This window comes from Pleurodeles waltl, chromosome 2_2, assembly GCF_031143425.1.
Source record: "Pleurodeles waltl isolate 20211129_DDA chromosome 2_2, aPleWal1.hap1.20221129, whole genome shotgun sequence".
NCBI classification, from domain to species: Eukaryota; Metazoa; Chordata; class Amphibia; order Caudata; family Salamandridae; genus Pleurodeles; species Pleurodeles waltl.
The window spans coordinates 568,339,564-568,366,417 of record NC_090439.1 but is presented as its reverse complement, the minus strand read 5'-3'; the positions used below and the strand labels follow the sequence as shown (position 1 = coordinate 568,366,417).

Sequence of the window (26,854 nt, the reverse complement as noted above, 5' to 3'; positions counted from 1 at the left end):
TTGAATTGATAATATTGAATTCCAGCATGCTTCAATTGAAGAGATAGGTTTCTATCATAACCTTAGCATGGCCTCTGCATGACATGTATATCCTGCTAAAACAATGAAAGCTACACCGTTTACTTCTGTTCTATCTAACTAATCTGCTATTGGAATGTTGACCGTTGCTAAATTAACAAGACTTACTTCTTTATGAATAAGTTTATAGTGTGGAAACGCATGGGAAGGGAAATTATGAACTTGGAATGCATTATAAATGCATGCAAGGGTCTTGTTTTCTACAGAGTCAAGCATGAGAGAATATTTTATGATGTATCCTTAGTAGACTTGTGATGAAACAAATGTGTAAAAGGGAGTATGATTCTATTTTTCATCTGCGACCTCAAGCTGAAGACGACACATACAGACTAGCATACGCGACAGCTGATTGGCTATGAGCTAATGTTTGAGATAATTGTTGCAAATTTGTAAAAGTTCATTGCAATGTACAAACATTTCCAGGGAAAGTGGAAGGTATGGACAACTGCTTCACTCCTTTTCACGAACAGTTTGAGATGCAGGAACTCTTTATCTCGGACTCAGCTGGACACATTTAATTGCTTTCTGCCGAGACTAATTCTGTAACAGTATTCTTCGTGAGTGCTGATAACTATTCTGGCTAGACTGCTAAAACGTATGCTCTTATGAGTTTAGTATATTAGAATAGGGATAGATTTTGTGACTTGCTTCATGCAGTGTTCTGTAATTTGTTTATAAAGCTTGAGAACAAATGAGAAAAATAAATCTTTAGACCTAAAATCAACTAATTGACGCCATATTAAGAATAATTCTGAATGTTTATTTCCTATGTGTTTTAAAATGAAAAATTGCAGCTTACTTATACCAATAATCAAACCACTCTCAAGATCACCTCTGGGGGCCAGGCAGTGTAACTTAATTAGACTATCTGTGCTCCTGCAATGATATATGGAAGAAATATTATTCCATTGAAATCGACTCAAAAGTGCTGTCCTTACCTAGGAATGACCAAAGAACATTCTACGTAGCTGTAGAATTACAATATCCAACATCCTTAAAAAAAACAGCTATCTGCAAATATGATTTGGCTCTCATGGTACAGATACAGACAATCCCCCCCGGATCCTGCCCTTTGCCACTGTGGGCATGGTTTATCCCCAGTTCCAAACTTCATAGACCTGTGCCTTGCCTGTATGAATTCATACAGCACAAGGTTTGCAGAGGAGCAAACAAGCATGGTAGATTATTGAGGCAGGAAGGCTGCAAATGGTGCAAGATTGTTCAGATCAAAAATAAGTGTTTCACAGATGATAGCACAGAATACATAACAAATCAGCCAGTGGCTAACAAAGAACACATTATCAAGGGAAATTCAACCCCCTCTGGGGGCAGGACAAAAAGACTGGAAACCTCCTTTGTGCGTCTTTCTTAGGAAACCATGACCTGCACCATTATGTCGGGACAGTGACAACTTGGAAGGTGACATCCTAGACCTTATCGTAATGATAAATTAGGCACCATAATTATTGGGCCATTTGTCAGTACTGGTCAGATTCTATTCACACTCCAATGCCCTCAACTTAGACTAAAGTCAAGAACGAATTGTGCTGGGTAAGGAATATCCACAGTATAGCTGTACAACCACTAAAGGACCTGATTGGGGCTCATCAAACAAGAGATGGCGTTAGTGAGAGTGCCTTGGAATAACCCTGTGCAGAATTATCACACTATGATAAGCTGGCAAATATTTTAAAACAAACTGTCTCACCTTAAAAAAAAATAAAAAAATAAAAAACAAAAGGGGGGGGGCGGGGGGAATCAGCAATTTGGAACTTTGCCATATTAAATTACTAAAGGAAAGATCTATGTGGAATTTGAAGATAATGGGGGGGAAAAAAGAACTTCATCTCAATTTTCGGACATCTCTTAAAAACATTTTGCACATGAAACTACATCCTTAAAATCTAATTAAGAAGACAGAAAACAAGCCCCAAAACGTTTTAATTGATGCAAGATTTATTTGCCCAGCAACCAGCCAGAATACATCAAAACAGTGCCCACATTCATTTTTTTTTTTTTTCCATTAGACAGGAACTTGCATCCCTTATTTGTCTGCTTGCACTAATTGTAGTGAGGAATTCTTCAGCATATTAAACCCACTACTGGTCCTTGTCTGGTCACAATCTCCATGATGTGGGGTATAACACGTGAAAAGGACCAGCAACAAAGCCACTGACTGACACTAGCAGGAAAACAATTCTAAAGTTTTTCTTTTCTACTTCTGGTCCTATCTTCTGAACCTTGAATGATACGACACTGTAGGGTCAAGCAGGAGCACTGCAAGTAAATAGAATTTGAACTATGTACATATGCGGTTTTGCGACCTGTCTGCCTAAACCAAAAGGTAATATGTTTCAACTTGTTTTGTTTTATGCTTCAATGTACTTGACACAGACGCGCTGTGGTAAGGACCCTAATGATTCAGCATAGCAGCGCTCAAGAGCTGCTCTTCAACATGGTGTAATCTATTCTGCGGGCTTTAACCACACCCATCTCACGCCCACCACTTTCATTCGTTCCTGGGCCTGCCTTTCAAAAATCCCTTGATGCCGTTGGTAAATGCTTAATGTTTGTCCTGCCTTCAGGCTGTTCTGTTACTGTCTTGGAGATTGGCCCTGTTACATGGATTATTGCCCAATCTTGAAGGTACCTCCGTGTCAGCGCACTATTTTTTCTTTTGCCTCGCCACTTTGTCCATGGCTGTATGTTTTTTTCGGCTTCCTTCGTTTCGGGCATCTTGTTTCCTTGCGATGTCTGCGGGCCTTTTTATTTATTTATTTTTTTCCAGTTTTATGTAGTGCATATTTGACATGAAGGTATTGGAGCGCTTTATTTTTTTTTGCAGTTTTATATAGCGTGAACTCAATACAAATGTATTACAGAGCCCTACATGAGCACCGGTTATCTTATACAAGAACACATTCATTTTTGGTAGCAAGGGGAGATTACGGGATTTGCCCAGTATCACAAGCTGTTGAGCCGGTGCCAAGACTCGAACCATGTTCCCCAACTCCAAGGTCTGCAGCTCTGGCCCTTACGCTACAACCTTTTCCCCAGGGATCTGGCGTGTTGGTGCACTCTGGGAATAGCTTGTTTTATTAATATAGCACTTGGTAACACAGGTTCTGCCATTTCATTATTCTAAAAAGCAGGTGCCCTTCTTAACAAAATCGTTATGATTCATTTGCAGTTAAGCTGCCTCTTCGTTTATTCTCTTTGCATACAGTCTATGTTTTTCTTTGCTCCTAACTCTTTCGACCCCCTCATTCTCCGGTTTAAATGCTACAAAGGTGCCTCTTTGTGGCTTGTTTGGTACTATAAAAGTTTAGGTAAACACACTTTAAGTGTTGCATCTCTAGAGTATCACAGGCAGTCTGTAGGAAAGAGGCAAAAACGCTCCCAAGATGTCGACCTTGTTATGTCCTCTGCCTTGCAGCAACAGGCCTGAGAGGGTTGCTGTAGCACCTGGCTTACATCCACTACACTCCAAACCAAAACACATAGGTAAAAGACATTGTCATTTACAACGCCAATAGCTGTAACTCTCACAAATGTGAGACCTATTGCATTGCAAATGCTTGTTTTCCTGTGTTGTCATGTGACTGACCTAGAAATGCAATTTATGTTTAAAAGGATTTTGGCGTTGTAATGTATTCCCAGCAGTTAACAATGAGGTTTTGGAAAAAAAGTACAACAATATTTATCCGATCACATAAAATAAAAATAAGGCAAAGACAACTGAAGGCAAGTATCAGCAAAGACCTAATCATAAAGTAAAGTAGCAGAGTACACTTCAAGAGAAACCGAGTTAAAGCTGCTTTAGTCTAGTAATAATTATCCTAACAATTTACTTTTAGTTACAATACTTGGATTTTTTTTTAAAAATAGCAAGTTTAAAAGAACCAAGCAGTAAAAAAAAAAAAAAAACATCGTGAACAATACTTTGATGAAATCTGGTTAGATTACATTTTAAGACTGGTTGCAACATTGCTTGGTGTGTGACCCTCACAACAGTGAATTTGCCACCTTCCCAGAGACTGAAGAAAAATACATAAATCTTACCTGCCAATGAAGTCCGAATCCAACCTCGAAACACACCTGGTAAAAACAAACAGCAATTACTTTAAAATAAGTCCATACATCAAAAACATCTACTTATAATCAATAAGATCGTTATTATTTTCGACATGATAGCATTAACAGGCATCTGATGAAGTGCATGTCCGGAGGAAAATAAAAGTCAGTAAATATGATGAACAAAATGGACATGCAAGAACAGATCGTATAAACTGAGGTTTCAAGGCTTGAGGTTTCACTGCAAATTTCATAAGGCTGATTCCTTCCAAAGTTTACTTGTTTGTTAAAATGGTCATAGTTTCAGAGGCATTTTTAAGACAGCGTGCTATTGAATTCAGATGAAAACATTTTTTTTTTAATGAAATCCACTTTTTTCTGGTAATCTGCGCATTTCTGTCGTTACATTCTTATAATTAAACTAATTCATGACGAATAAATGGTACTCAAAATGTACGCAAGTAGCTTATCAAACTCTTGCCTTGTGTTTCTCAATGCAGAGAGGAAAACACAGAAAACAACTCTGGGTTACGTAAGAGTTGCGATAAGTGGAGGAGACTAAGGAGGAAAATATGAACATGAAACAGTTTCATATTTCAGCAGCTCCCAACCTGAAATGTCTATTTTAAACACACTACCTCCCTTGCTTCACACTGCTTGAAATATTTTGGGTTCTAACGGGCCAGAAACTCGCAGAACAAAAGGATTATCTTAAGCACCGAGTGGACACAATAAAAAACCACAAAGGTTTTTAACTCATAAAAAGGCTTAAGAAGGTAGGGCGAGGCCTGGAGAAGTGTGGCTCAATGGTTAGAGCGGCAGACCCTGAAGCAGAGATCTGGCTCAAGACCAGGGTTCAAGTCCCGCTTCGGCAGGTCTTGGGCTCAATTCCCCTTGACCAGATAATTCTCGCCTCGGTGCCTAATCTAATTCATGGGTCCCACTCTGCAACTCTGGGCAATATCTCGCTTAATCTCCACAATGGCCCCAACAGCGCTTGGATGCCTGGCTTCACCCTGGGGGTGCCCAGGAGTGGGCACCTCACAGGGAAAAGCCACGAGGGGTTCCATAGCGGTATGAGTACAGCGCCTTGAGACCCTAACTGGTGAGTAGTGCGCTATACAAGTGCACATTTTTTTTTATTTTTATTTTTTACATTTTTATGGCTGCTTTGATATCTTCAGCATATGAAGTCACATATAGGCGCTAATTGCTTCAAGTTTCTTCTCATAGTGTCCAACATTCCAGTGACAACTGTGCTCCATTTTTGCAGCCTAAAAACTCAAATACCACAGTAGACCGTTTCATCAATTCAAGAATGCGCTGATGCTGTGTAATAATGCCTCACTCTCCTATTTAATTTGGAACTCTGAACTCATGGATTCCTGCTTTCAAGTATAAAAGAGGATGATATGGGTGAAAACAGTGGAGAGAAGGGATATTTTTTCCGATTTGCAAAACTAGGTGATCAGAGCTTCAATGCCACTCTTCTACCACCTCACGTGCAGTGTTTAAATGCTTAAATTATTACTGTTTCGGTTGCGAAACTTATACAATTCATTCCTCTCTCACTGGACAATCAAATAGAGGGATTATTTTGGAGAAATAAATACATCCATTTTTGTGAGACACCTGAATTGTCTGTCCACTGACGATGTGGGTTATTGGGCCACAAGCCAGGAATAAGCTATTTAGGTGCAAATCCCGATTCAAAGAAAATAGATATGTCGACGCTTGAAGGTGCAGTTGTGACTGCCAGCAGATTGTACTTTCCACAGTAGTAAATTTAGGCATAGGAGGTAGAAACATGGCTGTCAAACGGGAGAAAACATAAGGTTGGCCATTGAGAAGGTGGTTAAAACTCACAAAATAGGAATTTTGATTGTAGGTAATAATTTTCATCTTTGTAATGTGGAAAACACAAACGTGATGTTCTCTGGTACTTACACATCAAATAATCGCAGCTAGAATTGCGCTGTGGGACTCAAGTTACAAAGCAGACGTGTCTATCTGGCTGGAATGGTGTGCAGCCTAAGCAAAGGGGGTGGGGTTCAACGCGATGTCAAGAAATGTGGTCTGGTCATGACATGCTAATCTGACACTGCTGAGATGCATGCAAAAGGTTCATAAAAGGTATACACGAGGAAACAGGAGCGAGTCATCCATTATTTCTTAGCTGGACCTCATTAAGGAATGGCAAGGAAGCTGGTCTAATGAGGGTACACACCAATAGGAAAATGTCTCCTCAGTTAATAAGGTCCAAGCAGAGATGGTTCAGCAAGACCACTAAGGTTAACTTAGTCTAAGGGGTAGATCCAGAAGCAAAAGAAGTGTAACCCAAGGAATACCAGACTTCTGTTTGGCGTGTCTATGCTATTACTAGGAAGTAGAGAAGGACGACATACCATATTATCCTAACAGCCACACACAGAGAATCAATCCCATGGCATGGTTAAACAATCACAGTATTATATGGGGTCCATTCTAGAGCAACAAAGACCCAACAACTGTAGGCACTGTTAAGCAAACTGGAATTAAATATAGAAAGTCAACTCAGGCATGATCTAAGCCCTTTTGTTGGAAGGCACTGCTAGACCAATCTGGAACACTAGAATATATATTATATATATATTCCACCTAGAGGGGCAGAGGCACAACCACAGAGGCACTGTTGACCAGTAAAAACTATATAGACTCCTGAAAACTTATGGTGAAAGTGCCGGAAACAATCAAAACCCATGTTGGTGTGCATTGGCAAATAGATTGCTCTACCGGCACCTTTCTGCCTGCCATTTCTTTCCTTCTTCCACTGGCCTTTCTGTTCGTCTCCCAGATTGCTATGGTCGCTCTTTGTGATAAAACTAAGAGAAACATTTTTTTTTAAATATGTTTAAAACATATTTGAAAGTGAATGTGTTTTGTTAGAACAAGAAATGTAAGGAAATCATTACTTGTACCAATCAGTTTGTACCTTATAGTGCTGTGGTTAAACATGCTCCCCTGTCATCTAATTCTGAGCACGGAAGTTGCATGTTTGTCTTTGAAGCAGATTTTTTAGTTTTGCAGTGACTCATGATATCAGAAGTGAAACACACAATGCACAAGAAAATAAACTCCGCCTTAGATTATTTTTCTTTAGTAGGTTAGATCAAGATGGTGTAGATATGCAAACTAGTAAAGACTATGTGTACTGATTTAATGATATATAAATATGCATTTCAACAATAATAGTGGTTACAGCTCGCATCCGTGGAGGTGGGGAGTAGCATGTGAATATACAGTACTGCAATCTGCAAAATGATGTTCTGCATAGATTAAAATCCTGATTGTCCCTAATGCAATGGCTTGCAAATAAAAGTGGAAGCTATATGGAACAAAGTTTTAAATACGGTTTGCCCATTATGCGTCTCTCGTCTGGGTGAATGTCTGCAAAGTAATGCTTAGCAAAAGTGTTCATCGTAGACCCGTTGTTGTTTTACATACGTTTGAAAGATGCCCAGGAAAGATACAGAGGATCCCTTTCACCATGCTGAATGTGCCCTTTGCACAGAGCATAGTGTGTTGCTGGTTATGGCATAGCAAACTTGAATACATCTAACTCTCCATCAGACAAGGCCCGCTTTGGAAATTGGTTTTCCAAGGTGGGGCAGGCCAAAGGCTTCAAAGAGCTGCTTGGTCTTTTTAAATGCTTTGGCAGTCACTGTAATACATAGCGTTTTTTTTGTTTTTAAACATCTAGAGAGTGTGAGGCTATTCTGAAACCGATTGAGGTTGGAGGAAAAACTGTACTAGACCAATAGTTCGACTGATGTGGAAAGGGGAGACAGCTATAGGCAGGAATCAAGGGAGTTTTCTAAAGATGGTCTGATCTTTGTGCACTTGAAAAAATTTCTCCGCTACTGTTAGGGCTTAAGGGTCATTGTCTCAATGTAGAGAAAAATATTGCAATGAGGAAAGCCACTTCCCTATTTAAAAAACAAACAAAAAAAAAGAAATCGCAGTTGGTAAGTGTAATGGCTCAAATGGAATGTTGTTGTGCTGTAAACAACATTGCTGAAGCACCATGAAGGAGCTGGTTGCACTCTGTATGTGGGGTGGGTATGCAGAGGGAATTTTTGTATTGCCTTTAATGCAGCCATTAACAATAAATATCTTGAAAACTGACTTTTTGTAGGTATGCTACAACCGTGACTAGGTGTACTTCTATGGAAGAGTAGGTTAGCCCTTCCTATTATAGGTGTAGTAGGTAAGACAGATGATATCTTGCACTAAAGGTAATAGATGTTTTCTTGCACTAACGCTGGTAGAGGCTGTTTAATGATATTCTTTTAATAGTGTAAACATTGTTTCCATTTGTCGGCTAAGCAAGTCCTCGTACTGGACTTTCTGGCTTCCTTTCAAAATTTGGATTCACTCTTCTGTGAGTACACAGCACCCTAATTTTAAGACTTCTGGTATCCAATGGCAAGATTCAGTGCCCAAACACTGGCACACTACACTGCAGCTAGCTGTGATGCTGTGTCAGGAGGTCTGAAAGTGTGGCCAGCTTCTTGTGGGGATGCGGGGCATATCCAGAGCAGCAAGGAGCACATATGCTTTTCTCCGGTGGGTACTACAAAATAAGCTTTACTAGATTATGCCCAATTTTCCTCACTAAATACAGAATGAGTAGTAGTAGAGGAAATGTACCTGATCAGATCTACTACCAGTGGTGGACGTATTGTTGGATTACCTGAATGTATATTTTGCATGTTCATGTTTGCTGATGCATCCTTTTGAGCAGATACGCAGTCATGTCCACCCCCCCAGAGAAGGGCCTGACGATGAATGGCCCAATGCTAGATTCTTCAAGATAGTGTGAACTGTGGAGAATGTGAACCCTCTTTATTTTGCAGCTACTACATAGTAGTCATGTTGTATGTGCGAATGAGTACTGTTTTGTTACAAATCAGTTTTCAAAGTTCTTGAAGTGCTAGCTGAACTGACAACAGTTCTAGTACACTGATGTGCGAGCAGGCCCATGTGTGCTCCCCACCCTGTGAGAAAACCATCTTTGTTGATGCTCATTGGCAGCAGGGGGCTCAAGGAATGACCTACCCAGTAACAAGCTCTTGGTGTTCCATCACTGCAGTTGGAAACAAACCCTTGGCGCAAAATATATCAGATCATTTCATTGACCAATCTCTTGTGATCACTGTCTTGCAAGGAGAGGGCGCTTGTGCAGACAAACATTTGGTACTACAGCAATACCATTTGCTATCGTTGCCAACAGCCTAATTATTGGTTGTTAGAAATGGGGTCTCTATTTGGCAGAGGTATACACCCTGGTCCAAGTAGGGACCACAATCCTAGGGCCCACCCACTGGCAACACAATCCAAATTATCTTGTGCCCACCCTCTGGCAGCTTGGCACTGAGCAGTCAGGCTTAACTTAGAAGGCAATGTGGAAAATATTGGTCCAATAAATCATACAGTAACACTGAAAACACTACAAACAGACACCACACAGGGTTACAAAAATAGATAATAGGCATCTGAATAACAAGGTTAAAATGACAAAAATCCAACAAGCACAAGTTGAAATATCACTTTTAAAAGGTTTCCAAGAATCTCAATCCTTAGCAATGAACAGTTGTTTCTGTGCTACACACAGTACTAGGGACGCATCAAAAATAACAATGCACGGAGACCGCAGAAGAGGTTTATGCATGGAAAAATAAGGTGTTGTGTTGGATTTTCCGACGCAGCACAGACAATGCGCTGTTTCTTTCCACGCCGCAATGGATTTGCATCGTTTTTTGGCACACTGTCTTGGTTCCCTCACTGCGATGCAGAGCTATTTTGACACCCAGGGACGATGCACCAAAAATCCTTGACGCGCTGGAAGAAAGTCAGTCCAGTAGGCAATGCGTAGAATTTTCCATCGCAAGGTAGGCGCTGCATCGAGTTTCCAGTCGGAGCTGCGTTTTTCCGGTCAGCTGTGAAGCGATTTCTCAGCCACAATGCAGGCTTTGTGTTGATTTCTGCAGGTGTTGCGTTGATCTGCAATGCACAAATAGTTTCTTGAAGAGGTGAAGTCTTTGTTGGCCCTGAGACTTCAGAAACAGGAGGCAAGCTCAATCCAAGGCCTTGGAGAGCACTTCAGAGTCCTTTCAGCAAGGTCAGAGGCCTACAGGGCAGCAGGCCTCCCCAGCAAAGCAGTCCAGATGAGCCCTTTGGGCAGCCAGGTAGCTCCTCTGACAAGGTGCAGGTGTAGGTCCAGAAGTGTCTGAGTTGGTGAGGTCAGAGACCGGTTTATATACCAAAAATGCCTTTGAAGTGGGGGAGACTTCAAAGGCTCGTTTTGAAGTGCACAAGTTCCCCTTTCAGCCCAGTCCTGCCTGCCAGGGTCCTTGTTTGGGGGGGGGGGGGGTTATCAGTCCTTTGTGTGTGCCACTGGCCTTTGAAATGCAAGTGTCAGGCCCTCCACTCTTCCAGCCCAGGAAGACCCATTCAGTTTGCAGATGTGACTGAGTGTCCTGTGTGTGATTGTCTGGGTGAAATGCAAAACGGAGCCAGATGTCGACTGGAGTAAGACTGAAAGGCACATGTGGTTTTAAGTGCATAGAAATGCTCACTTTCTAAAAGTGGTATTTCTAAAATAGTAATATAAAATCCAACCTCACCAATAAGCAGGATTTTCTATTACCATTCTGGAAATACTAAATATGACCTGGTTACCACTTTCTGATCAGAATCTACCACCCAAAAAGTATACGAGGGCAGTCCTAATGCTAGTCTGTGAAAGGAGAAGGGCTCACAGCAGTGGAAAACAAATTTCGGAGTTTTTCACTACCAGGACATATAAAACACATGTACATATAACTGCCTTTTACCTAAATAGCACCCTGTCTTATGGGTAACCTAGGGCCTTCCTTAGAGGTGACATATGTAGAACAAGCATGTACAATGCAACGGGTCTCGCGTTTGCTCATGTTAGAGCTGATCGCGTTGTAAACTCCTAACCCGACTTTTCACCTATCAGGCAAAAGTGCATTATGTAAATAACCCGAAAAAGTTAAATTAATTATGTAAAGCGCTCGACTTCTGCCAAGCGAGATCGCGCTCGTAAATTAGAGAAAAAGAAGTCCACGAGCCCGATGGAAAACAGCGAGCCTCGCATGTTTTCTGTACTTGGTTGCTGCGCTCGAGGAGGGCTAGCTACTGGAAAAGGCATGACATATGCGTGCCTTCGACTAATGAAAGAAAGCAGATTTTATTAGGCAAGCCCAAGAACCAATAAAAAACACTGACGTGAAGTTGACAGGGCTCCGAGCCCTTTTCTAAATACTAAAGTGTCTCGCTGGGATACGCATGCGCGAGCGCATGCAACGCAGGCTCGACCCTAAAAAGGGGAGTTTGAGGCTTGGCAAGGACTTATAAATGCCAAGTCGAAGTGGCAGTGAAATTGCACACACAGGCCTTGCAATGCAGGCCTGAGACATGGTTAAGGGGCTACTTACGTGTTTGGTACAATCAGTGCTGTAGGTCCACTAGTAGCATTGAATGTATAGGCCCTGGGCACATGTAGTGCACTTTACTAAGGACTTATAAGTAAATCAGATATGCCAATTGAGGATGAACTAATGTTGCCATGTTTAACGGAGAGAGAATCTGCACATTAGCACTGGTTAGCAGCGGTTAAGTGTGCAGAGTCCTAAAACCAGCAAAGTGTCAGAAAAGTGGAGGGAGGCAAGCAAAAAAGTTGGGGTATGACCACACGAAGGCTGTCAGGTCTAACACTGGACTTACTGCCAGACGAAACAACATCTTATAAAGAAGCAGCAGCTCCTGAAATGTCATCATTCGCTCATAAGACTCAAGAACAGGGTGTCAGTTGGAGCAGAGGTGAGATTTCTTGCCATTTCAATCTCAATGTGTGGACACGTGAAATAACCTTCACCATTTCTGTCCTCTTTATGTTTTTACCAGCATGCAATCCACTTCTGGGATGAAGAGCTGCTCCCAGGTTAAGGAGAGGAACAGTAGGTATCGTTGGGCTTGATGGCTGAAGCCATATACATTTAGCCAAGCGTGTTAGCAGAAAAGGACCTTAGTGTTAGTCTTGCAGGACTCTGTTTTAGGGGGGGTCACGGCCACATCAATACTGGCATTTGAAATAATTTTGCTCTGTTATACAATTTCTCTGCCTCTCTTACCATGTGCCTCTGGATGTTGATTGATGAGCTCCTCTATCTGATCTTAACCATTTCTGTAATATGTTTGAGATTAGACCAGCAGAGTTGACCATTACATGGTACCTCTTACTGCCACCAGACTGCCCGTGGCATTGATCTTTCCTTATCGGTCGGAGGTGTATCCCTTGTGGCCAAGTGATCATTTTCTTATGTACTGCACACATGGCAAAGGAGTTGGATATCCTAAAATGAAAAAGAAACCATGTAGGTTGCCAATGTATATTTGTCCCACTTGGGGTGTGACATGTTCCCTCTACTTTAAAAAAAATAAAATCAACATGTACTGTACAGACTACCCACTTTTTGAAAGTGTCTCAATAGGAAAATCGTGTTCCTCTTACTCCACAAGGAGTTTAACCTAATGGCCTGCCACTTGTTGCCTAACCGTGCAATATGCAGTTGGGTCGTTGGGCAGGGAGAGTTTTACAGGGTGTGGTTCCAAAGTTGGCGGGTTCACATTCTAATCCTGCCAAAGGCCATCCCCCACCATTGAAAAGCACAGGTTCCTTGTACGAGTCTGAATGCTTGGTTTTCAACAAGGTACTCATCTGTATGGATAGACTGATCTAGGGATTGTTAGAGTGCAGGCATCGGTGTCAATGGTGGTGTGGGTTTCCCCTATGCTTTTTCTTTGGAATTAGGAAAGACCATAGTGCCTCTGAAAATCCTTCTTTGAAGGTAAGATGCCTTTTTTAACATCGATCTCAGCAGTTTAAGTAGGCTGTGCCAGGATGCGGCAGGAGACATTATCAATATAAATCCTCCATCACTGTATATTGGTTTGATACTCTTGCTCTTCAATAGGGGATGCTGAGTGGACTCCCAAAGCAGAGACTAAGGGCCTGATTACGACCTTGGTGTTTTTGCAGAATGTAAATGGTGTGGTCTCGATATCATCCCCCTAGAAATCTTTCTCATACTACATGGCCCTGGCCTTCTTGATTTAATATGGGTCAAAAGCTATCAATCATCATTTATGTTCTTATGAAGTGGCCAGAAGTCACATGAGGACCCCACATGTGGAAGAAACCATTGATGTTGAAATTTTCTAAACTCTCAGCTTCTGGAGCTCACTGGTCTCTGAAGACTAGAAAACACATCAAACCCAATGGCGGAAAAAAAATCTAAGACGGAGTCTATGTACTGATGCACTATGGGCTTCAGGGGAAAGTATCACAAGTCACCTCACAACCAAAACCTCTAATTCAAAGAAAAACAACTTGCAATGTCCGAGCCCAACACTGCCTTAACTCAGACTGTAAAGGTGCATATAATAACAAGCGTTTGCAAAGCCAATAATTCTCATCTACTTAAGAGCTATTGGCACGGTCAATGGCTGGTAGCCATGCTGTAGAGCAATGCGGATGCTGTGCAGCATGGCTGATGGAAACATAAGTGCTGTTTTGATTGTCCAATGTAGCCAACATCAACAGCAATTGATTGCAGGGTGTTCTATTTGAATGTCCCAAGCTTGTTCACATCTTAAGGTTCCATCACCAAGCACTTTCCCTGTTTATTGGTTTCTCTTTTCACAAGCCAATGGGATGCTGATGGCAGGAGTGTAGAATTTAACAAAATATCTACTTGACCATGGGACAGGTTGCTTCATAAATCTACTTGTCCTGTTAAAAAAATCTATTTGTCATTTTGGTGCCATGTAGTGCAGTGACAAATTATGGAAGCAATCTCATTATGCAAGAGCTCTGATAACATAACAGACACTCTGATTGCGCCAGGGCTAATACTAAAGTATGGCTTCAATACGAGCAATTTCAAGCTCTACTCTAGCAGTTTCCTTATTTTGCCACCTTTCAGCACATCTATATACTGGGGCTGGAGGAAACAGTAAGCAATAGTTTCAGGGCTGGAATGTCCTTGGGTTTGTGCAAACCTACTACCTTTCACATTTGTAAGGATTTTCACCAGCTCTGCCCCAATCTTTTCCCATACAGAGAAAGGTTGGAAATGTAATCCTGACAAGGGCATTCTTCCAGGGTTGGGGAAAAAAGTGGTTGGAGGGAAAGTGAACTTGTAAACACAACAGATTTCCGCATGAGCAAATCTAAACATGCTTATTTACTCGTTCTAAAATACAGTTCACAAATATTTTGTAGGAGTACGACTTCCTGGTCTACTTCTGTAAATTTGTGTGAATTCATGAAAGCCACTAAAGCAAATACATACCCCATGGGTGCACTTTTGTAATTTTCTTTAAGAATTTGGCCCCTAATTAGGTCTGGTGTAACCCAAGACATTCTGTTATTATTAAAATGTTTTTTCTCTCTCTATCCATCTATTGGCTGGCTTTACTGTGAGTGACAGCATTCTGCTCTTCCACAAGGAGCATATTGGCACACAAAGTAGTTTTGCTCAGTGCCAGGAACTACTGTGGCAATGTGTTATTTTTTTAAACATATTTTTCTTTTTGCCAATGTGTGTTACAATGGTGAGGGCCTAGCAGCTTCCACAACAATAAAGTGTTACAAGAGTCATGTAAAAAAAAAAAAAAAGACATGCATTGACAAACCAAAAGACTGACCACCAATGTTGGATCGGTTGGTTCTGCCAGTGCTTGTTTATTTTCATGCTTTCCATCTTGCTGAAAATGGTTACACTGATTTTCCATTATGAATACTTTTTTTGAAAATATTAGCAAGCATCAACATTTAACCAAATGATGCTTCAAAGAAATAGTACCTAAAATTTCACAGTAATTTAGCAAAACTCTTTTTTCCTATTTGCATTTTGCTGAACATTTTATTTTGAAAGCAAATAATCATCAATCTTGCTTACAAGCTTTTGCAAACATTTGCATCTAATCAGAGAGCATTCTGGGAGCATTATATGTAGACTTATATTGTTAAACTTCTCCAACATCTGTATGCATGTTTTTTACTAAAACCACTGTCAGCAGTTTAGTGTGACCTTACAACTGTTAGAGCGCTCACCCTAAAAAAAGGCTTTGCATTAATGAACTATAAATACATGCACGAACAACATTAATGTATGGACACAAATATTACTGTCACTGCAGACTGTTTCCTTTCCTGTAAACAGGCAGCAAAGGGGTTTGTGCTGCAGAGGATTAGGCCTACGTGTCTGGAGGACAAAATAAACATTAAACCTTGTTGTCCCTGACCCCAAACAATATGTACTGGGTATCAGGCTATAGGAATTCTAAACCCTAGTGATAGGTTGGGTCAACTTAACAGTGCCCTCTAAAAATATGCTAATTTTTTCGATTAGTGGTTTGTTTACTTGTACTTCACCCTGATTTATATGAGAAGCAGACAGAAGAATGTGGGTTTAGAGCTACCTCTGTTCTAAAGTGGGAAAGGTGAAGGCGTCAAACACTTGCTGCAGAGAGTACCCCTACTTTTTACACATGCTGCGTGTGCAAACCAGTTTTTGAAAAGCAAGCCAGTGGGGAGATTTGGTGACACCAACAGGCAAATTGTAATGTCCTTTTTGAGTAATTGGAGAGGAACTGATTATAAAAGGGGAAAAAACAATATCTAAATTGGAAGTGTCTTTCATTCAAAGTGGACTTTAAAGTTAGCTAGAGATTGAGTAAACAAGAAATGGGAAGGGAGAGGGCAAGCAACAATGCAACGTGGGAAGGGGAGAGGCAGTGGGCATCAAGTTGACAAATATGGGGAAAGGAACAGGACAAGCAACGATGAATGATGGGTTTTAGAATAAGATGCTGCTTCTGAGTGTGGTAAATCTAACGTTGTGAAACCAAAATTCTCCCAAAGCAGATCGACCGGCAAAATGAAACCAGCTGCTGTTGCTGACAAATAAAAACCAAACAAATGAGTGATGAGGAAGCCAACCAATGGTGATATATCTCTGCGACAGTGCACGCACTGTCTTAGGTAAGACCTAAGATGCTCGAACTGTCCTTAATAAGTAAACTTACAAGGTGACGCGTATAGGTCGATGAACCTTTTGATTCGCATGGAGTATCTTAGCAAAGCTACACAGAAATTCAATTGCGCAATAATTCAATAACTATACAGAACATTATTCTGTTAACCAAATAGAAGTCATAACCATCACACCATGACCTTTCAGCCATGAGTAACCACACTTCTACTATGCGTTTAGTAGTTTTATTGCCTTTTGGTTACAATACTAATCATGTGATAAATTCAAAGCTTAATCAATTAATAACCATCAATTAGTTACACAGAAAATGCCATGAACATAATCTAATCAAAATTTGCATCAGGATACATTCTAAAGCATTGGCATAATTCGATAATATGATCAGTTTCAATAATTCAACTAACTTCATTAGTTCAGCAAAATAGTCTTGTCAACCATTTGTCTTGTAATCTGTCAGTACGTCAGGCAAGAGAAACCGGTCTAATCCAGATTAGCATTAGCATGTGGGACTTCATGCGGAAAACAATTTAGAAAACACTAATTTGGGTTAATATCTAGCTAGGACACTATTAAGACAGAGCAGTTGGTACCTAGAAAGAAAAGGCACAAAAATGCAAGTCAGTCACATTGTCATATCTACCTATCCACAGTATGGATCAGCAACAGAGTCAGTCTTCGTCTTCAGGTCATCAGTCGATCAGCATCTCATCAGGCTCTCAGTCAGAGAGTTGAGCCCAATGAGAGAATCTCAAGTCACCGCTGCAAATTCGATAAAATCTGCTCCCTTCTCCCTATCCATCTGAAGTCTTTATCCTCTGTCACGTTGTTATATCAAAGTCACCCAGACAATCCCCTAAAACCTAATTGATTAATTAATCACCCGTTATAACCCTAACCAGTAAGACTTTTGAATCAAATCTACAAATTCTAATATTTCCTGGTTCCCTTAGTGTTGATTGGTTCACTGCACGATGTTCTCATCATCCGGCTCGTGAGGTATCAGAAATGTTGCATCTTTTTATTCAGTCAGTATCTTCATTGTTCAAGTCCTGGGAAAGTACATCCCCATACATGTTATACAATATTTGTTACAAGTGTTAGTCTCCGTCTCCTGTCAGCGGATTCTCACCAATGCATCGACTAAGCATTTTATTAAAACAATGAGCAGTACATGGTTAGTGCATTTCATCAACAATGTCATTGCACGTTTAAGAATACAGCTTCTACACAAGGCCTGGTGAGACTAGGCCAAGACATTTGCCAAGTTAAGACACATAATTAATAAAACATAGGTTACATCCTTCAATATGTCACATTACTACATTGTTTTCATTATATTTTCATCATTTACGTATACATTAGTATTTTTATTATATTTTCGTTACTGTCTGGCGGCCACTCTCCGTGATCACAACTTCAGACTGGCACATTATTTTTCTATGTTATTTATTTTCTACTAAATTCATCATTAAACTTCATAAGCAGTTCATTAATAATTCTAATTACAACATTTTGTGTTATCAGAATTCTGGAGGTTTAGGCATACACAAGGATATTTTCATGCCAATTCGCCAATGTTTAAATAATTCCCTAATATTCTGAAAGCTACGAAACCTTTAATCAGAAACCTAAAGAACACATTTACAACTTGTGATTTAATTGGCCACTAATAGATTATAAAACGAAAATGGGGATATTTTGAACCTGAGAGAGAACCCAAATTCATCTAGAACGCAAAAAAAATGAAAGGCCAACACATTTCAAATTTATATTTCTCTTCTTAAAATGGTAGGAGTAAATGGGTGCCACTTAACTCAGCAGGGGCTACTGTCTTGACCATCCTCTCAACTGTTCTCTTCCCAGGTGCTGTTGGTGGGGAGGGCACGTCAAAGAATCAAGCAACAGATTAGCTGTTTCTCCCGACCCCTCCCCCTGTGCCACATAACCCACAGCTGGAGTGTAAGAGTCTCTTGCTCCAGCCAAGATATGTTTGGCATCTTGCAACTGATGAGTTTGCGTCTAAAACGCATGGCCAGCAGCTGCAGGACTTGGCACCAAGGAAGTTGCTTTTTGGCTTCTGCACAGGCGTGGAGCGGATGAAAAGTGCCTGTTCGCCTTTCTTGTGGGGAAGGTATTGCTGGAAAACAGATTATCAGTATCCATTGGAACCTTCCCGGTCCTGTAAAGTGACAAGCGAAAGCAGTGTGATGTGATTGTCAGGTCTTCTATTCGATACCAGGGATTTGCTAATGGATGATGGGGTTGATGGTTGGGTCAAAAAGGGGATGATCTGGACCCAGAAACACAAAGAATACACCAATATTTTATATATATATATATATATATATATATATATATATATATACACATACATACACACATACACACACACACACACACACACACGCCAACAGACCCAATTCAAGTTGCTAATTGCCAATTTTTAAAGCCAATGATCGTTTTAATTTAGCCTTTTGTCGCCTAAACATTTAAGTAATTTCCATGAAGTATTTGCTGATTTCTAAATAGCCCGTTTCAGGTCGCATCTAACCAATATGCAGTGGATAAAGTGAACTGAGTTACACCATGTGGCCAGGTTGTAGGTGGACATTCATGATGGGGCACAAAATTTCACGCTTTACTTAGTCCAGCATGTGTTTGCTTTGTCCAGATGGCTCAGCAACACAAGTGGGATCCTGTCTTATCGTGAGAAGTGTGGGAATACTAAATGTGTGGAAAATGTGTCATTTTAGCCAACATTTGAGGTTTGCAGGGCATGCCGAGTAAGAAAACGTAGCAGGATCCATTAAAAGCCACATCACCCTGGACTCCCCTGGCTGTCTAGATTTGCATGTCTGGGTTTAGTACGTTTCCCTAGGTGGCTGCTGTACTTAGGCTCAAATTCTGCAACTACCCACACCACAAATAAGGGTTGTTTTCCATGCTAAAAATTGTATGCCTCCATGTCACATTGTGGGGCCTGGTCTTTCGCAAGCGGGGCACTATTTTTATTCAGAAGAAATGTGGAAAAACTGAATAGTTAAGCATGTGTTATTATCAATTCAAGTGCTCTCCAGTCTTGGCTTCCAAATGTAAGCCAGTGTACAAAATAAATTACATTTTGCAAGATGTCCTCTGAATAACCTAGGTAGGAAGGGTAACCAAAAATGTATACAAATAGTTACTTTATACGAATAACCACTACTCTAAAACTCAGTATCTTGTGCACATTTCAAAAACCCATATGTTTTGTTCAGACCCCTTTTTGATTCACTAGATTTTACCATATAAATTACGGCATGGTCAGGACACACAGAAAAAAACATAAGCCTGAGTTCAGTTGATGGCTCAGAGTATCAAGTGTTTTTGGACAACCTTCAACCACTATATATGTCTGCATCCGGGAAGGTCTGACAGATGCGATAGTATGTTACAGGGGCCAACATCTACTGATTGAGGGGAAAAAAAAAAAAAAATCCCCAACTGACGTTTTTCTCCTACTTATTATCATCAGTTTTTCAATATTAGTTTCTTTGGAAAACCATGAGAAATCTACAAAAATGACCCTTTGCCGAATTTAGTCTAGTTTTCCGATAAGTATAGCTTGCTGGGTTCACCCACGGATTCCACCCCTAAACTGCAAATCAGCTGAAAACCACACAAATTAGGTCAAAAATTGACTACTAGTCAGAAAATTGCAAAACAAATAATGGTAAAAAAAAAAAAAAAAAAAAAAAAGATTTCTTGAACAACTCTGAAAGACAGGAAGGAGGTGACCTTAGCCCAGCAAGTCTTTTGTAGGGGAAGTTTTAGGGTATTTTTTTTTGCCACAATTTGTCGTCATTTAAAAACAAAATAACACGTTGCTATATTTTTAATCATTCCTCAGTTCCCAAAATCTGGGAACCTTTAGAATGCCAAAGATGTTGGAAATAAATGACACAAATTTGGCCTGGATACCTGTTGTGAAGAAACGTTAGGAATGGCTTTTAGTCAACCAACGTGAGGGAGAATCATACGCTAAATCGAGCATAGAAACGTACACAACCGGCATGTCTAATTTGCTTAAAACATGCACGTATATAGAAATTACAGTTTAAATAAATAGCAAGAGGGTTACCCTAGCTCGCACAGTAGACTGCCGTAGGAGCCGTTTTGCTGGACAAAATAAGTTAAGAATATTTACATGTCTTGCAGCAGATTGGATTCGTAGATAATAAGAGAACTTGTCTGTGCTACTCCAAGATCTAGAAGTAGCATAAACCCCAAAAGATAGTGTTTATCCTTATACAGGTTAGTTAAGAATAGTGAAGGGATTTCAGTCTGTAAACACGGTTGAGGATTGTGCAGTAAGTTAGTTTTCACTGTGATTTCAACATTGCTGCACCCAAATACAAACAAACTTGACAAAAAGTGTTTCACAGAAACATCATGTCCTACCTACTCCAACTTGGAGCCAAAGTCTTACGCTTTGTTCAAAGATAAAGATAATTAGCAAACAGTCTTTCGTTAAAACTCCTATAATGAGAAGAAAGCCACAAATGTCACTTTTGCATTCAATCTCTGCATGTGGAAATATGTACCTCTACATGTGTATAAGTGCAGATTGTATATGACGTGAATACTACACCTTGTAGTGAGGTATGGTCTTAATTTCCAGTAATACTTTGTAAATTGACTGCTAATTCCATCAAAGTCACAAATAGAAACAACAACCAGAGGTAAGACCAAAGTAGTAAATGTCTGAATCTAAACAATTCAATTGTGCCTAAGAGGTGCAAAATCTAATTTTTTTTTTAACAGTATTACAATTATTATTTTACATTCTTCTTTGCTATGACCCTCAACAATGGCTATCAACTTAAATGCATTTCAGGAGGAAATGCATGTTGATTCGTGATAAAAACGGTAGCACACATTCAGTAAAAACAATGAAGCACACCCATACATAATGTAATCCCCCCACCGACATAGTACCAGGAAATAAAGTTTACAGACATTTCTGCAAATCACACCCAAAATGTCATGGGTTTGCGTTACAAAGGTATTGTTGTTCAAGGGGAAAGCACTTCAAGGTTAATTTCTGGGGGTGAGTAGGGCTCAGACTCAGTGTACCGTCCTTCAATCCCAAAAGCATACACTGTTTTTGAGCTACATGTTTGCAGCTTATTATTTTTGCAATAATTAATAGTTAATGCTGCATGCAGTGATAAGACTATACACATTGTAGAAGAAAACCCTGATGAGTAGCTGGTTGCTTGACAGTCAATATCCTAAAGACATCTGCTGGGAGTTGGGAACCCATTGTGTAGTAACCAATATAATAATCAAACAGCAAGCTTACTGAAAAATCACTACCCCTGGATCTGAAGTGCACACCAGTAACCTTTATGAACATGCCCAACCAATAGCAATTCAACTCTGTTAAGCTTACATTGTTAACTGTTTCAACTGCCTTTACAGCTATAAACAATAGGACTGACCATTTCCTCATCATACTTACAAATCATGAGCGAGGATGTTACTAGTGAACCCTTTCGCTGCTACGGCCGGGCCCCAATGCTGAGCCTTTTTTTGGCTAATTGGGGTAGGTTGTGCTCAGGCCTCCATAACGGTTTGTCCACATAAGATATCCATGCCAAATTTGCGTCCTTTTTTTCCAACATACTGGTGATTCTAGAGATACCCCGGGTTTGTGTATTTTCTTGGAGGGAGACTTAGAAAATAAGCAATATATAACAAGATTTTGAGTTTTTTGAAAAAATAGAGAAAAGTGCTCCAGACAAAAAGTGTCTTGTTTTGTTTTACCTAAAAATGTCATCCACGAACAGTTTGCTGTACTAAAGTCACAATCTACGTAGCCTACAGGAACATGCAGAGCTGAATCAAAAATACTAATTTTGTACCAGTTTTGGCTTTTTTATAAGAGATAGCCTATGTTTCCTATTTTTGTGCTCTTAACCTACTTCCAGTTTGTGGTGGAAACTAGTGTGAAACTCATGGGTAATCCAGAAAAGCTACAGATTTCTGAAAAGTAGACAAAATTCCGAATTCAGCGAGGGGTCATACGAGTAGATCCTTTAAAGTTTTCAGAAGGAAGGAAAATAACTGTTGAAATAATAAAAAATGAAAATGAGTAGTAAAAAACAGCCATTTCTGACATTTTCATCTGTTACAATTAATGACTGACAAAAGCAATATACCATTACATCTGCTATACCCTTTTGGTTGCAGGATATATGGGGTTTGTAGGTTCTTCAAGAACCCAAGGTACCCAGAGCAAACAACTGTGCTGCACCACACAAAGGCTTCTCATTTAGTATTGACTATAGACCAATTCTTATAGCAAAAATAGGCAGAGTGGAAAATGAGTATCAAGGAAACGTATGTATTTTTGAATGGGCATAAGATATAGAGTTTGAAAGCAGTGTTTTTTTTTTTTTTTTTTTTTTTTTTTTTTTTAACATCAGAAGGGGTGTTGGGAGCACACTGCCTCACATCCCAGCACAGTTCGTCCCTTTGCATACTGGTAAATGCAGTTCACAGTTAGCGCTTACTTGAAAGTTATCTGTAGTTTTTCACCAACGTTGGTGCAGACTTTGCTGTTTATCTCTAGACACGTGTTTCTGGGTTTTGCCCTTCATCAGCAGAGTAGAGAACAAAGAAAATTCATCTGGGGTTGCTGGAAATGGTGGAAAAATCCTCTCAGGTCAAGTACCACTCACAGGCACACAGATGCACCTGCAAAGCTCGTCAGCTCACTGGCTCAAGGGAGCCTTTTAAACAGGAAGGGGGATTGGGAGCACACTGCCAGATTTGTAATAAATATTTAACAACAGGCAATTTGGAAAAGTTACTGCTTGCCTGTCTAAAGCTTCCATGGCCTTTCGGTGCCTTCCAACTGTCACCAGGCAGCTAATGGCTCTCCTGTGGTGAGGTGTGCTGCTTCCAGGAGCAAACAGGCTGACCTGAATGGGCAGAGATAGCCCAGACAGAATATGAAGGGGAGGCTGGGAGGATCCTCTTTGACACTAAAGTGTCAAGCCCTGCTTGACTACAACATTCTGCTTGAGAGGTCTATATAACATGACATTCGAGGCACACTTCAAATAGACCTCGCCTGCCATAGGCAAATGCTAGCTGACACTTATATAGGGCCCTTCTATTTTCCTGCCAGCCAATAGGCCCCAAAGACAGTGGGACTCTTGTTGACATTACAATGCCACAGAACTTTGACAGGTCTGCTGGGTTTAAATAGTATATTTGGGGCACACTTCAAAGGAGGGAAAGAGAAAGTCGAAATACTGTGTATGTATCCACTGTCTGGCTGCTGAAAGCTCAGCTTTGGTTTTAACCGATTTCTCTCTCTGAGTTTGATGAGGGTATGTGGACTGCCTAAAACTGGATTTTAGTGTTCGATCTGGGACAACATGAGGATTACCATAGTACACTCCTCATACACCTCCAGCCAAGTTTAGTGTGACCAAAGACTTCGGCCATTGTGCAAATGCCTGAAGAGGGTAGGGTAGGCCCGGGAACCTTGCTCCATTGCTTAGAGCATTCCTTGGTGTCATTCCAACCCACAAGCTTGTGAAATGTATGAATGTGGCACCTCCAAGCATCCACTTCAGAACACTTCTGGAACTGTGGAAGAAAAGAGGACGACTAGGCCTGCTGGCTGCGACCTGAGAAGACTGCTGAAGACAGGACCTGATTCCACTCTTTTACCCAGGACAAAGAAATTGATTCATGAGACTGACATCCTGTTAAAGCTACAGGAACAAAACAATGTACAAGAAACCATTTCCTGCAACTGCACGGCTTATCAGTGGCACCTGGACTCTATCTTGCTGTGGCCTTTGTGCCAACAGCCCGTGACTAACTAAGTGCCTCCCCAGATGTCCTTGGGGGTTTAGAAGTGTACTCCTTTGGTGGATTGGGACTTCAAAGGACTAAGTCAGAAGGTAAAATCTTTCACAGAGGGCAAACCGGTTTGGTGTATCTGCCCCACATTCCAATACAGTCAGCTTCACAGACGAAGACGGACTTGTTGCTGATCTATCTTGGATAGATAGCTATAACAATGTGACTGACTAATGTGTGCTTTTTCTTCTAGGTACCAACTGCGCTGTTTAATATGTTTTTCTCTCTTTAGATAGATTTTTCCAAATTAATGATTTTTGTCTAAATTATTTTTCGCATGAGTACCCACATGCTGATGCTAATTTGAGTTAGGTAGGCTGACAAGGGTGACTTAACGGTGACAGCTGACTGGCTGACTTGCATTGCTGAATTATTCCATAAATGTCAAAGGTTTTGCTGACTTATGTTGTTGCTTGTTATGCTCGAGATTTTCTTGGTGAATAAATTGTTTTGTGATGATTAATAAAACTTGATTAACAATAAAGTTGAATAAAGGTTTTGATTAGAATTGTAACTAATAGGGAATAAAAATGATTAACCTTCTTGAGAGTGATGGTATTTTCTTATTACATAGGGGGTTTCTTGATGGTTGTTACTGATTGTAGTGCTTATTGATGGTCCATCGATCTATCACTCGGACTACTCCATGCGATCCAAAAAGGTTAATCAACCTATACGCGCCCCCTTGTAAGTTTACTTACTAAGGACCAGGCGCGCTAGCAAACGCTTTACACAACATTACATTTTCAACTTCGAAAATTCATGGAGGGCACACAGGCATTAGTTAAGGGTTTATTAGTCTTGAGTACCAGTGGTGGGTGAGAGACCAGGAGTGTGTGGCAGACTTTTTGAGGACTGTCTAACACGTGGTGAAAAGTCAAAAATGAGCTAGGATAGGATTGTAAAGTAGCTATGCTAACTGGTCAGAGTTATTTGGGTCTTAATTTTGCAAAAGGTCATAACTTTATTATTGTGAACCATAAGAATTTAAGATGAAAAGCAGGTAACAAATGTATCTATTTTCTGTGCTAGAACAAGATCAAACATATACCTAGCTCACTCCTGAATCCATTAGTCTGATAGCAAAATAGATAGCAAAATAGACAGAAACGCACCACAACTTGTTCAACCAGACTATAAAGAACACAGGCAGTCATTCTTCTGAGCACTGAGCAGCACCTCCTAATGTTAATGGTGACCTATGGAGCGCCACCTCCTATGTGTAACTTTAACCTACTGTTTACAAGGCAAACTCAGACCTTTCAGACCGAGTTTTTACTAATACAGTGTTTGTTATTAAAAGAATAAGGTTGGGTGCCCTAAAAACCTTGGAGGAGCTCCGCCTTCTTCAAGTCTGGACAATTGACTGAGACAATGGATCTTTAATTAATCTTACGACGTTGATAACTACCATGAACATCTATATTTTGTTATCATTCTATACTACATGACATTCTGGATAAGATGCTGATTGCTCTACCTCCTTTTACAAAATATTCTCAAGAGCCCAACCTGGCTGGGTCTTGGTGTGTACATTTATTTCTTGCTAATCCTGCATGAGAAAAAAGAAAACACTAGACTGTGGCCGTCATTACAACCCTGAATGTCTACAGACTGCCAGGGCCGTGGTGGCGGTCTGACCGCTGCCAGAGCAGTGGTCCGACTACTTTTGCAGCAGTCAGACCACCACATTATGACTGGCGGTTTGGCCACGGTTGGACCGCCATCAACCCCAGTTTCCCTCCACTGGAAGGACTGGCGGACCTAATCCACCAGGGCAGCAATGCATCCAGCGCCGCCCTGGGGATTACGAGCCCCCTCTCCACCAGCTTTTACATAGCGTTTGCACTGCCATGTAAAAGCTGCAGAGACAGGGTGCAGGGGGCCCCTGCACCACCCATGCACTTGGACAACCCAGTCTCGCTCTTCACTCTCTACATAGCAGACAGTGAAAAGCGCCACGGGTGCTGTTGCACCCTAAGCACCGCAACATTGCCGCCTGCTCCATTATAATCCAGCATCAATGGTGTGGGCTGTTCCCCATTGGGCCAGCGGGTGGTAACACCGGTTCTGTCCGCTGACCCAGCAGGGAACTTGCAATGGGGGCCGCTAGAAGGTGGCTGCACTGGCGGCAACCGGACCGCGGGAGTTGGACGGGCTTTTCCACCTGCCAAACTCAAAATGACCCCCTGTACGTGTGACAACATACTGCCTTGACTGATTTTGTTGCTACATGTGTAATAAAGCATTGGTGAATATTAATAGCAAGGGACCTTAAGCTACCCATGTTTGCATTCAAAGAAAGTAAAAAACACCAAAAAATACGTACTATTTAGTACATGTGGCACTTCTGGCCAACAGTACTTCAAATACATCTTGATGATATGAGGTTTTACACCTTTCAGAAGCTACTTTAAGTGTGAACAATGGAGTGTGTGACACCTGAAAACTCAAACAAAAGATTCTTTGCTCTACCACACGTATTCTAGAAGCAACGTTTCAATCAGGACACTAATAATGTGATCTACAGCATTTTTTGCCCATGAGGCCATCTCTACATAGGAAAAAAAAAAAGTCAGAACTTCCATGTCAATCTGCCCACATTGGAGCAGAAGCAGGAACATGCTCCCTACTGCACCTGTAATTGCCCA

At 40.8% G+C, this 26,854-nt stretch overlaps 1 protein-coding gene across 1 annotated transcript in view; it reads right to left on the bottom strand.

Annotated features, from left to right (window-relative positions):
• The window catches only part of DSG2 (desmoglein 2), a 439,785-nt gene that overhangs the window by 384,949 nt on the left and 27,982 nt on the right, over positions 1-26,854 (bottom strand). Inside the window, exon 2 of the mRNA XM_069220070.1 lies at positions 4,141-4,176. Coding sequence (XP_069076171.1) covers positions 4,141-4,176 — 36 coding nt within the window. The remainder of the gene's footprint in view (positions 1-4,140; positions 4,177-26,854) is intronic.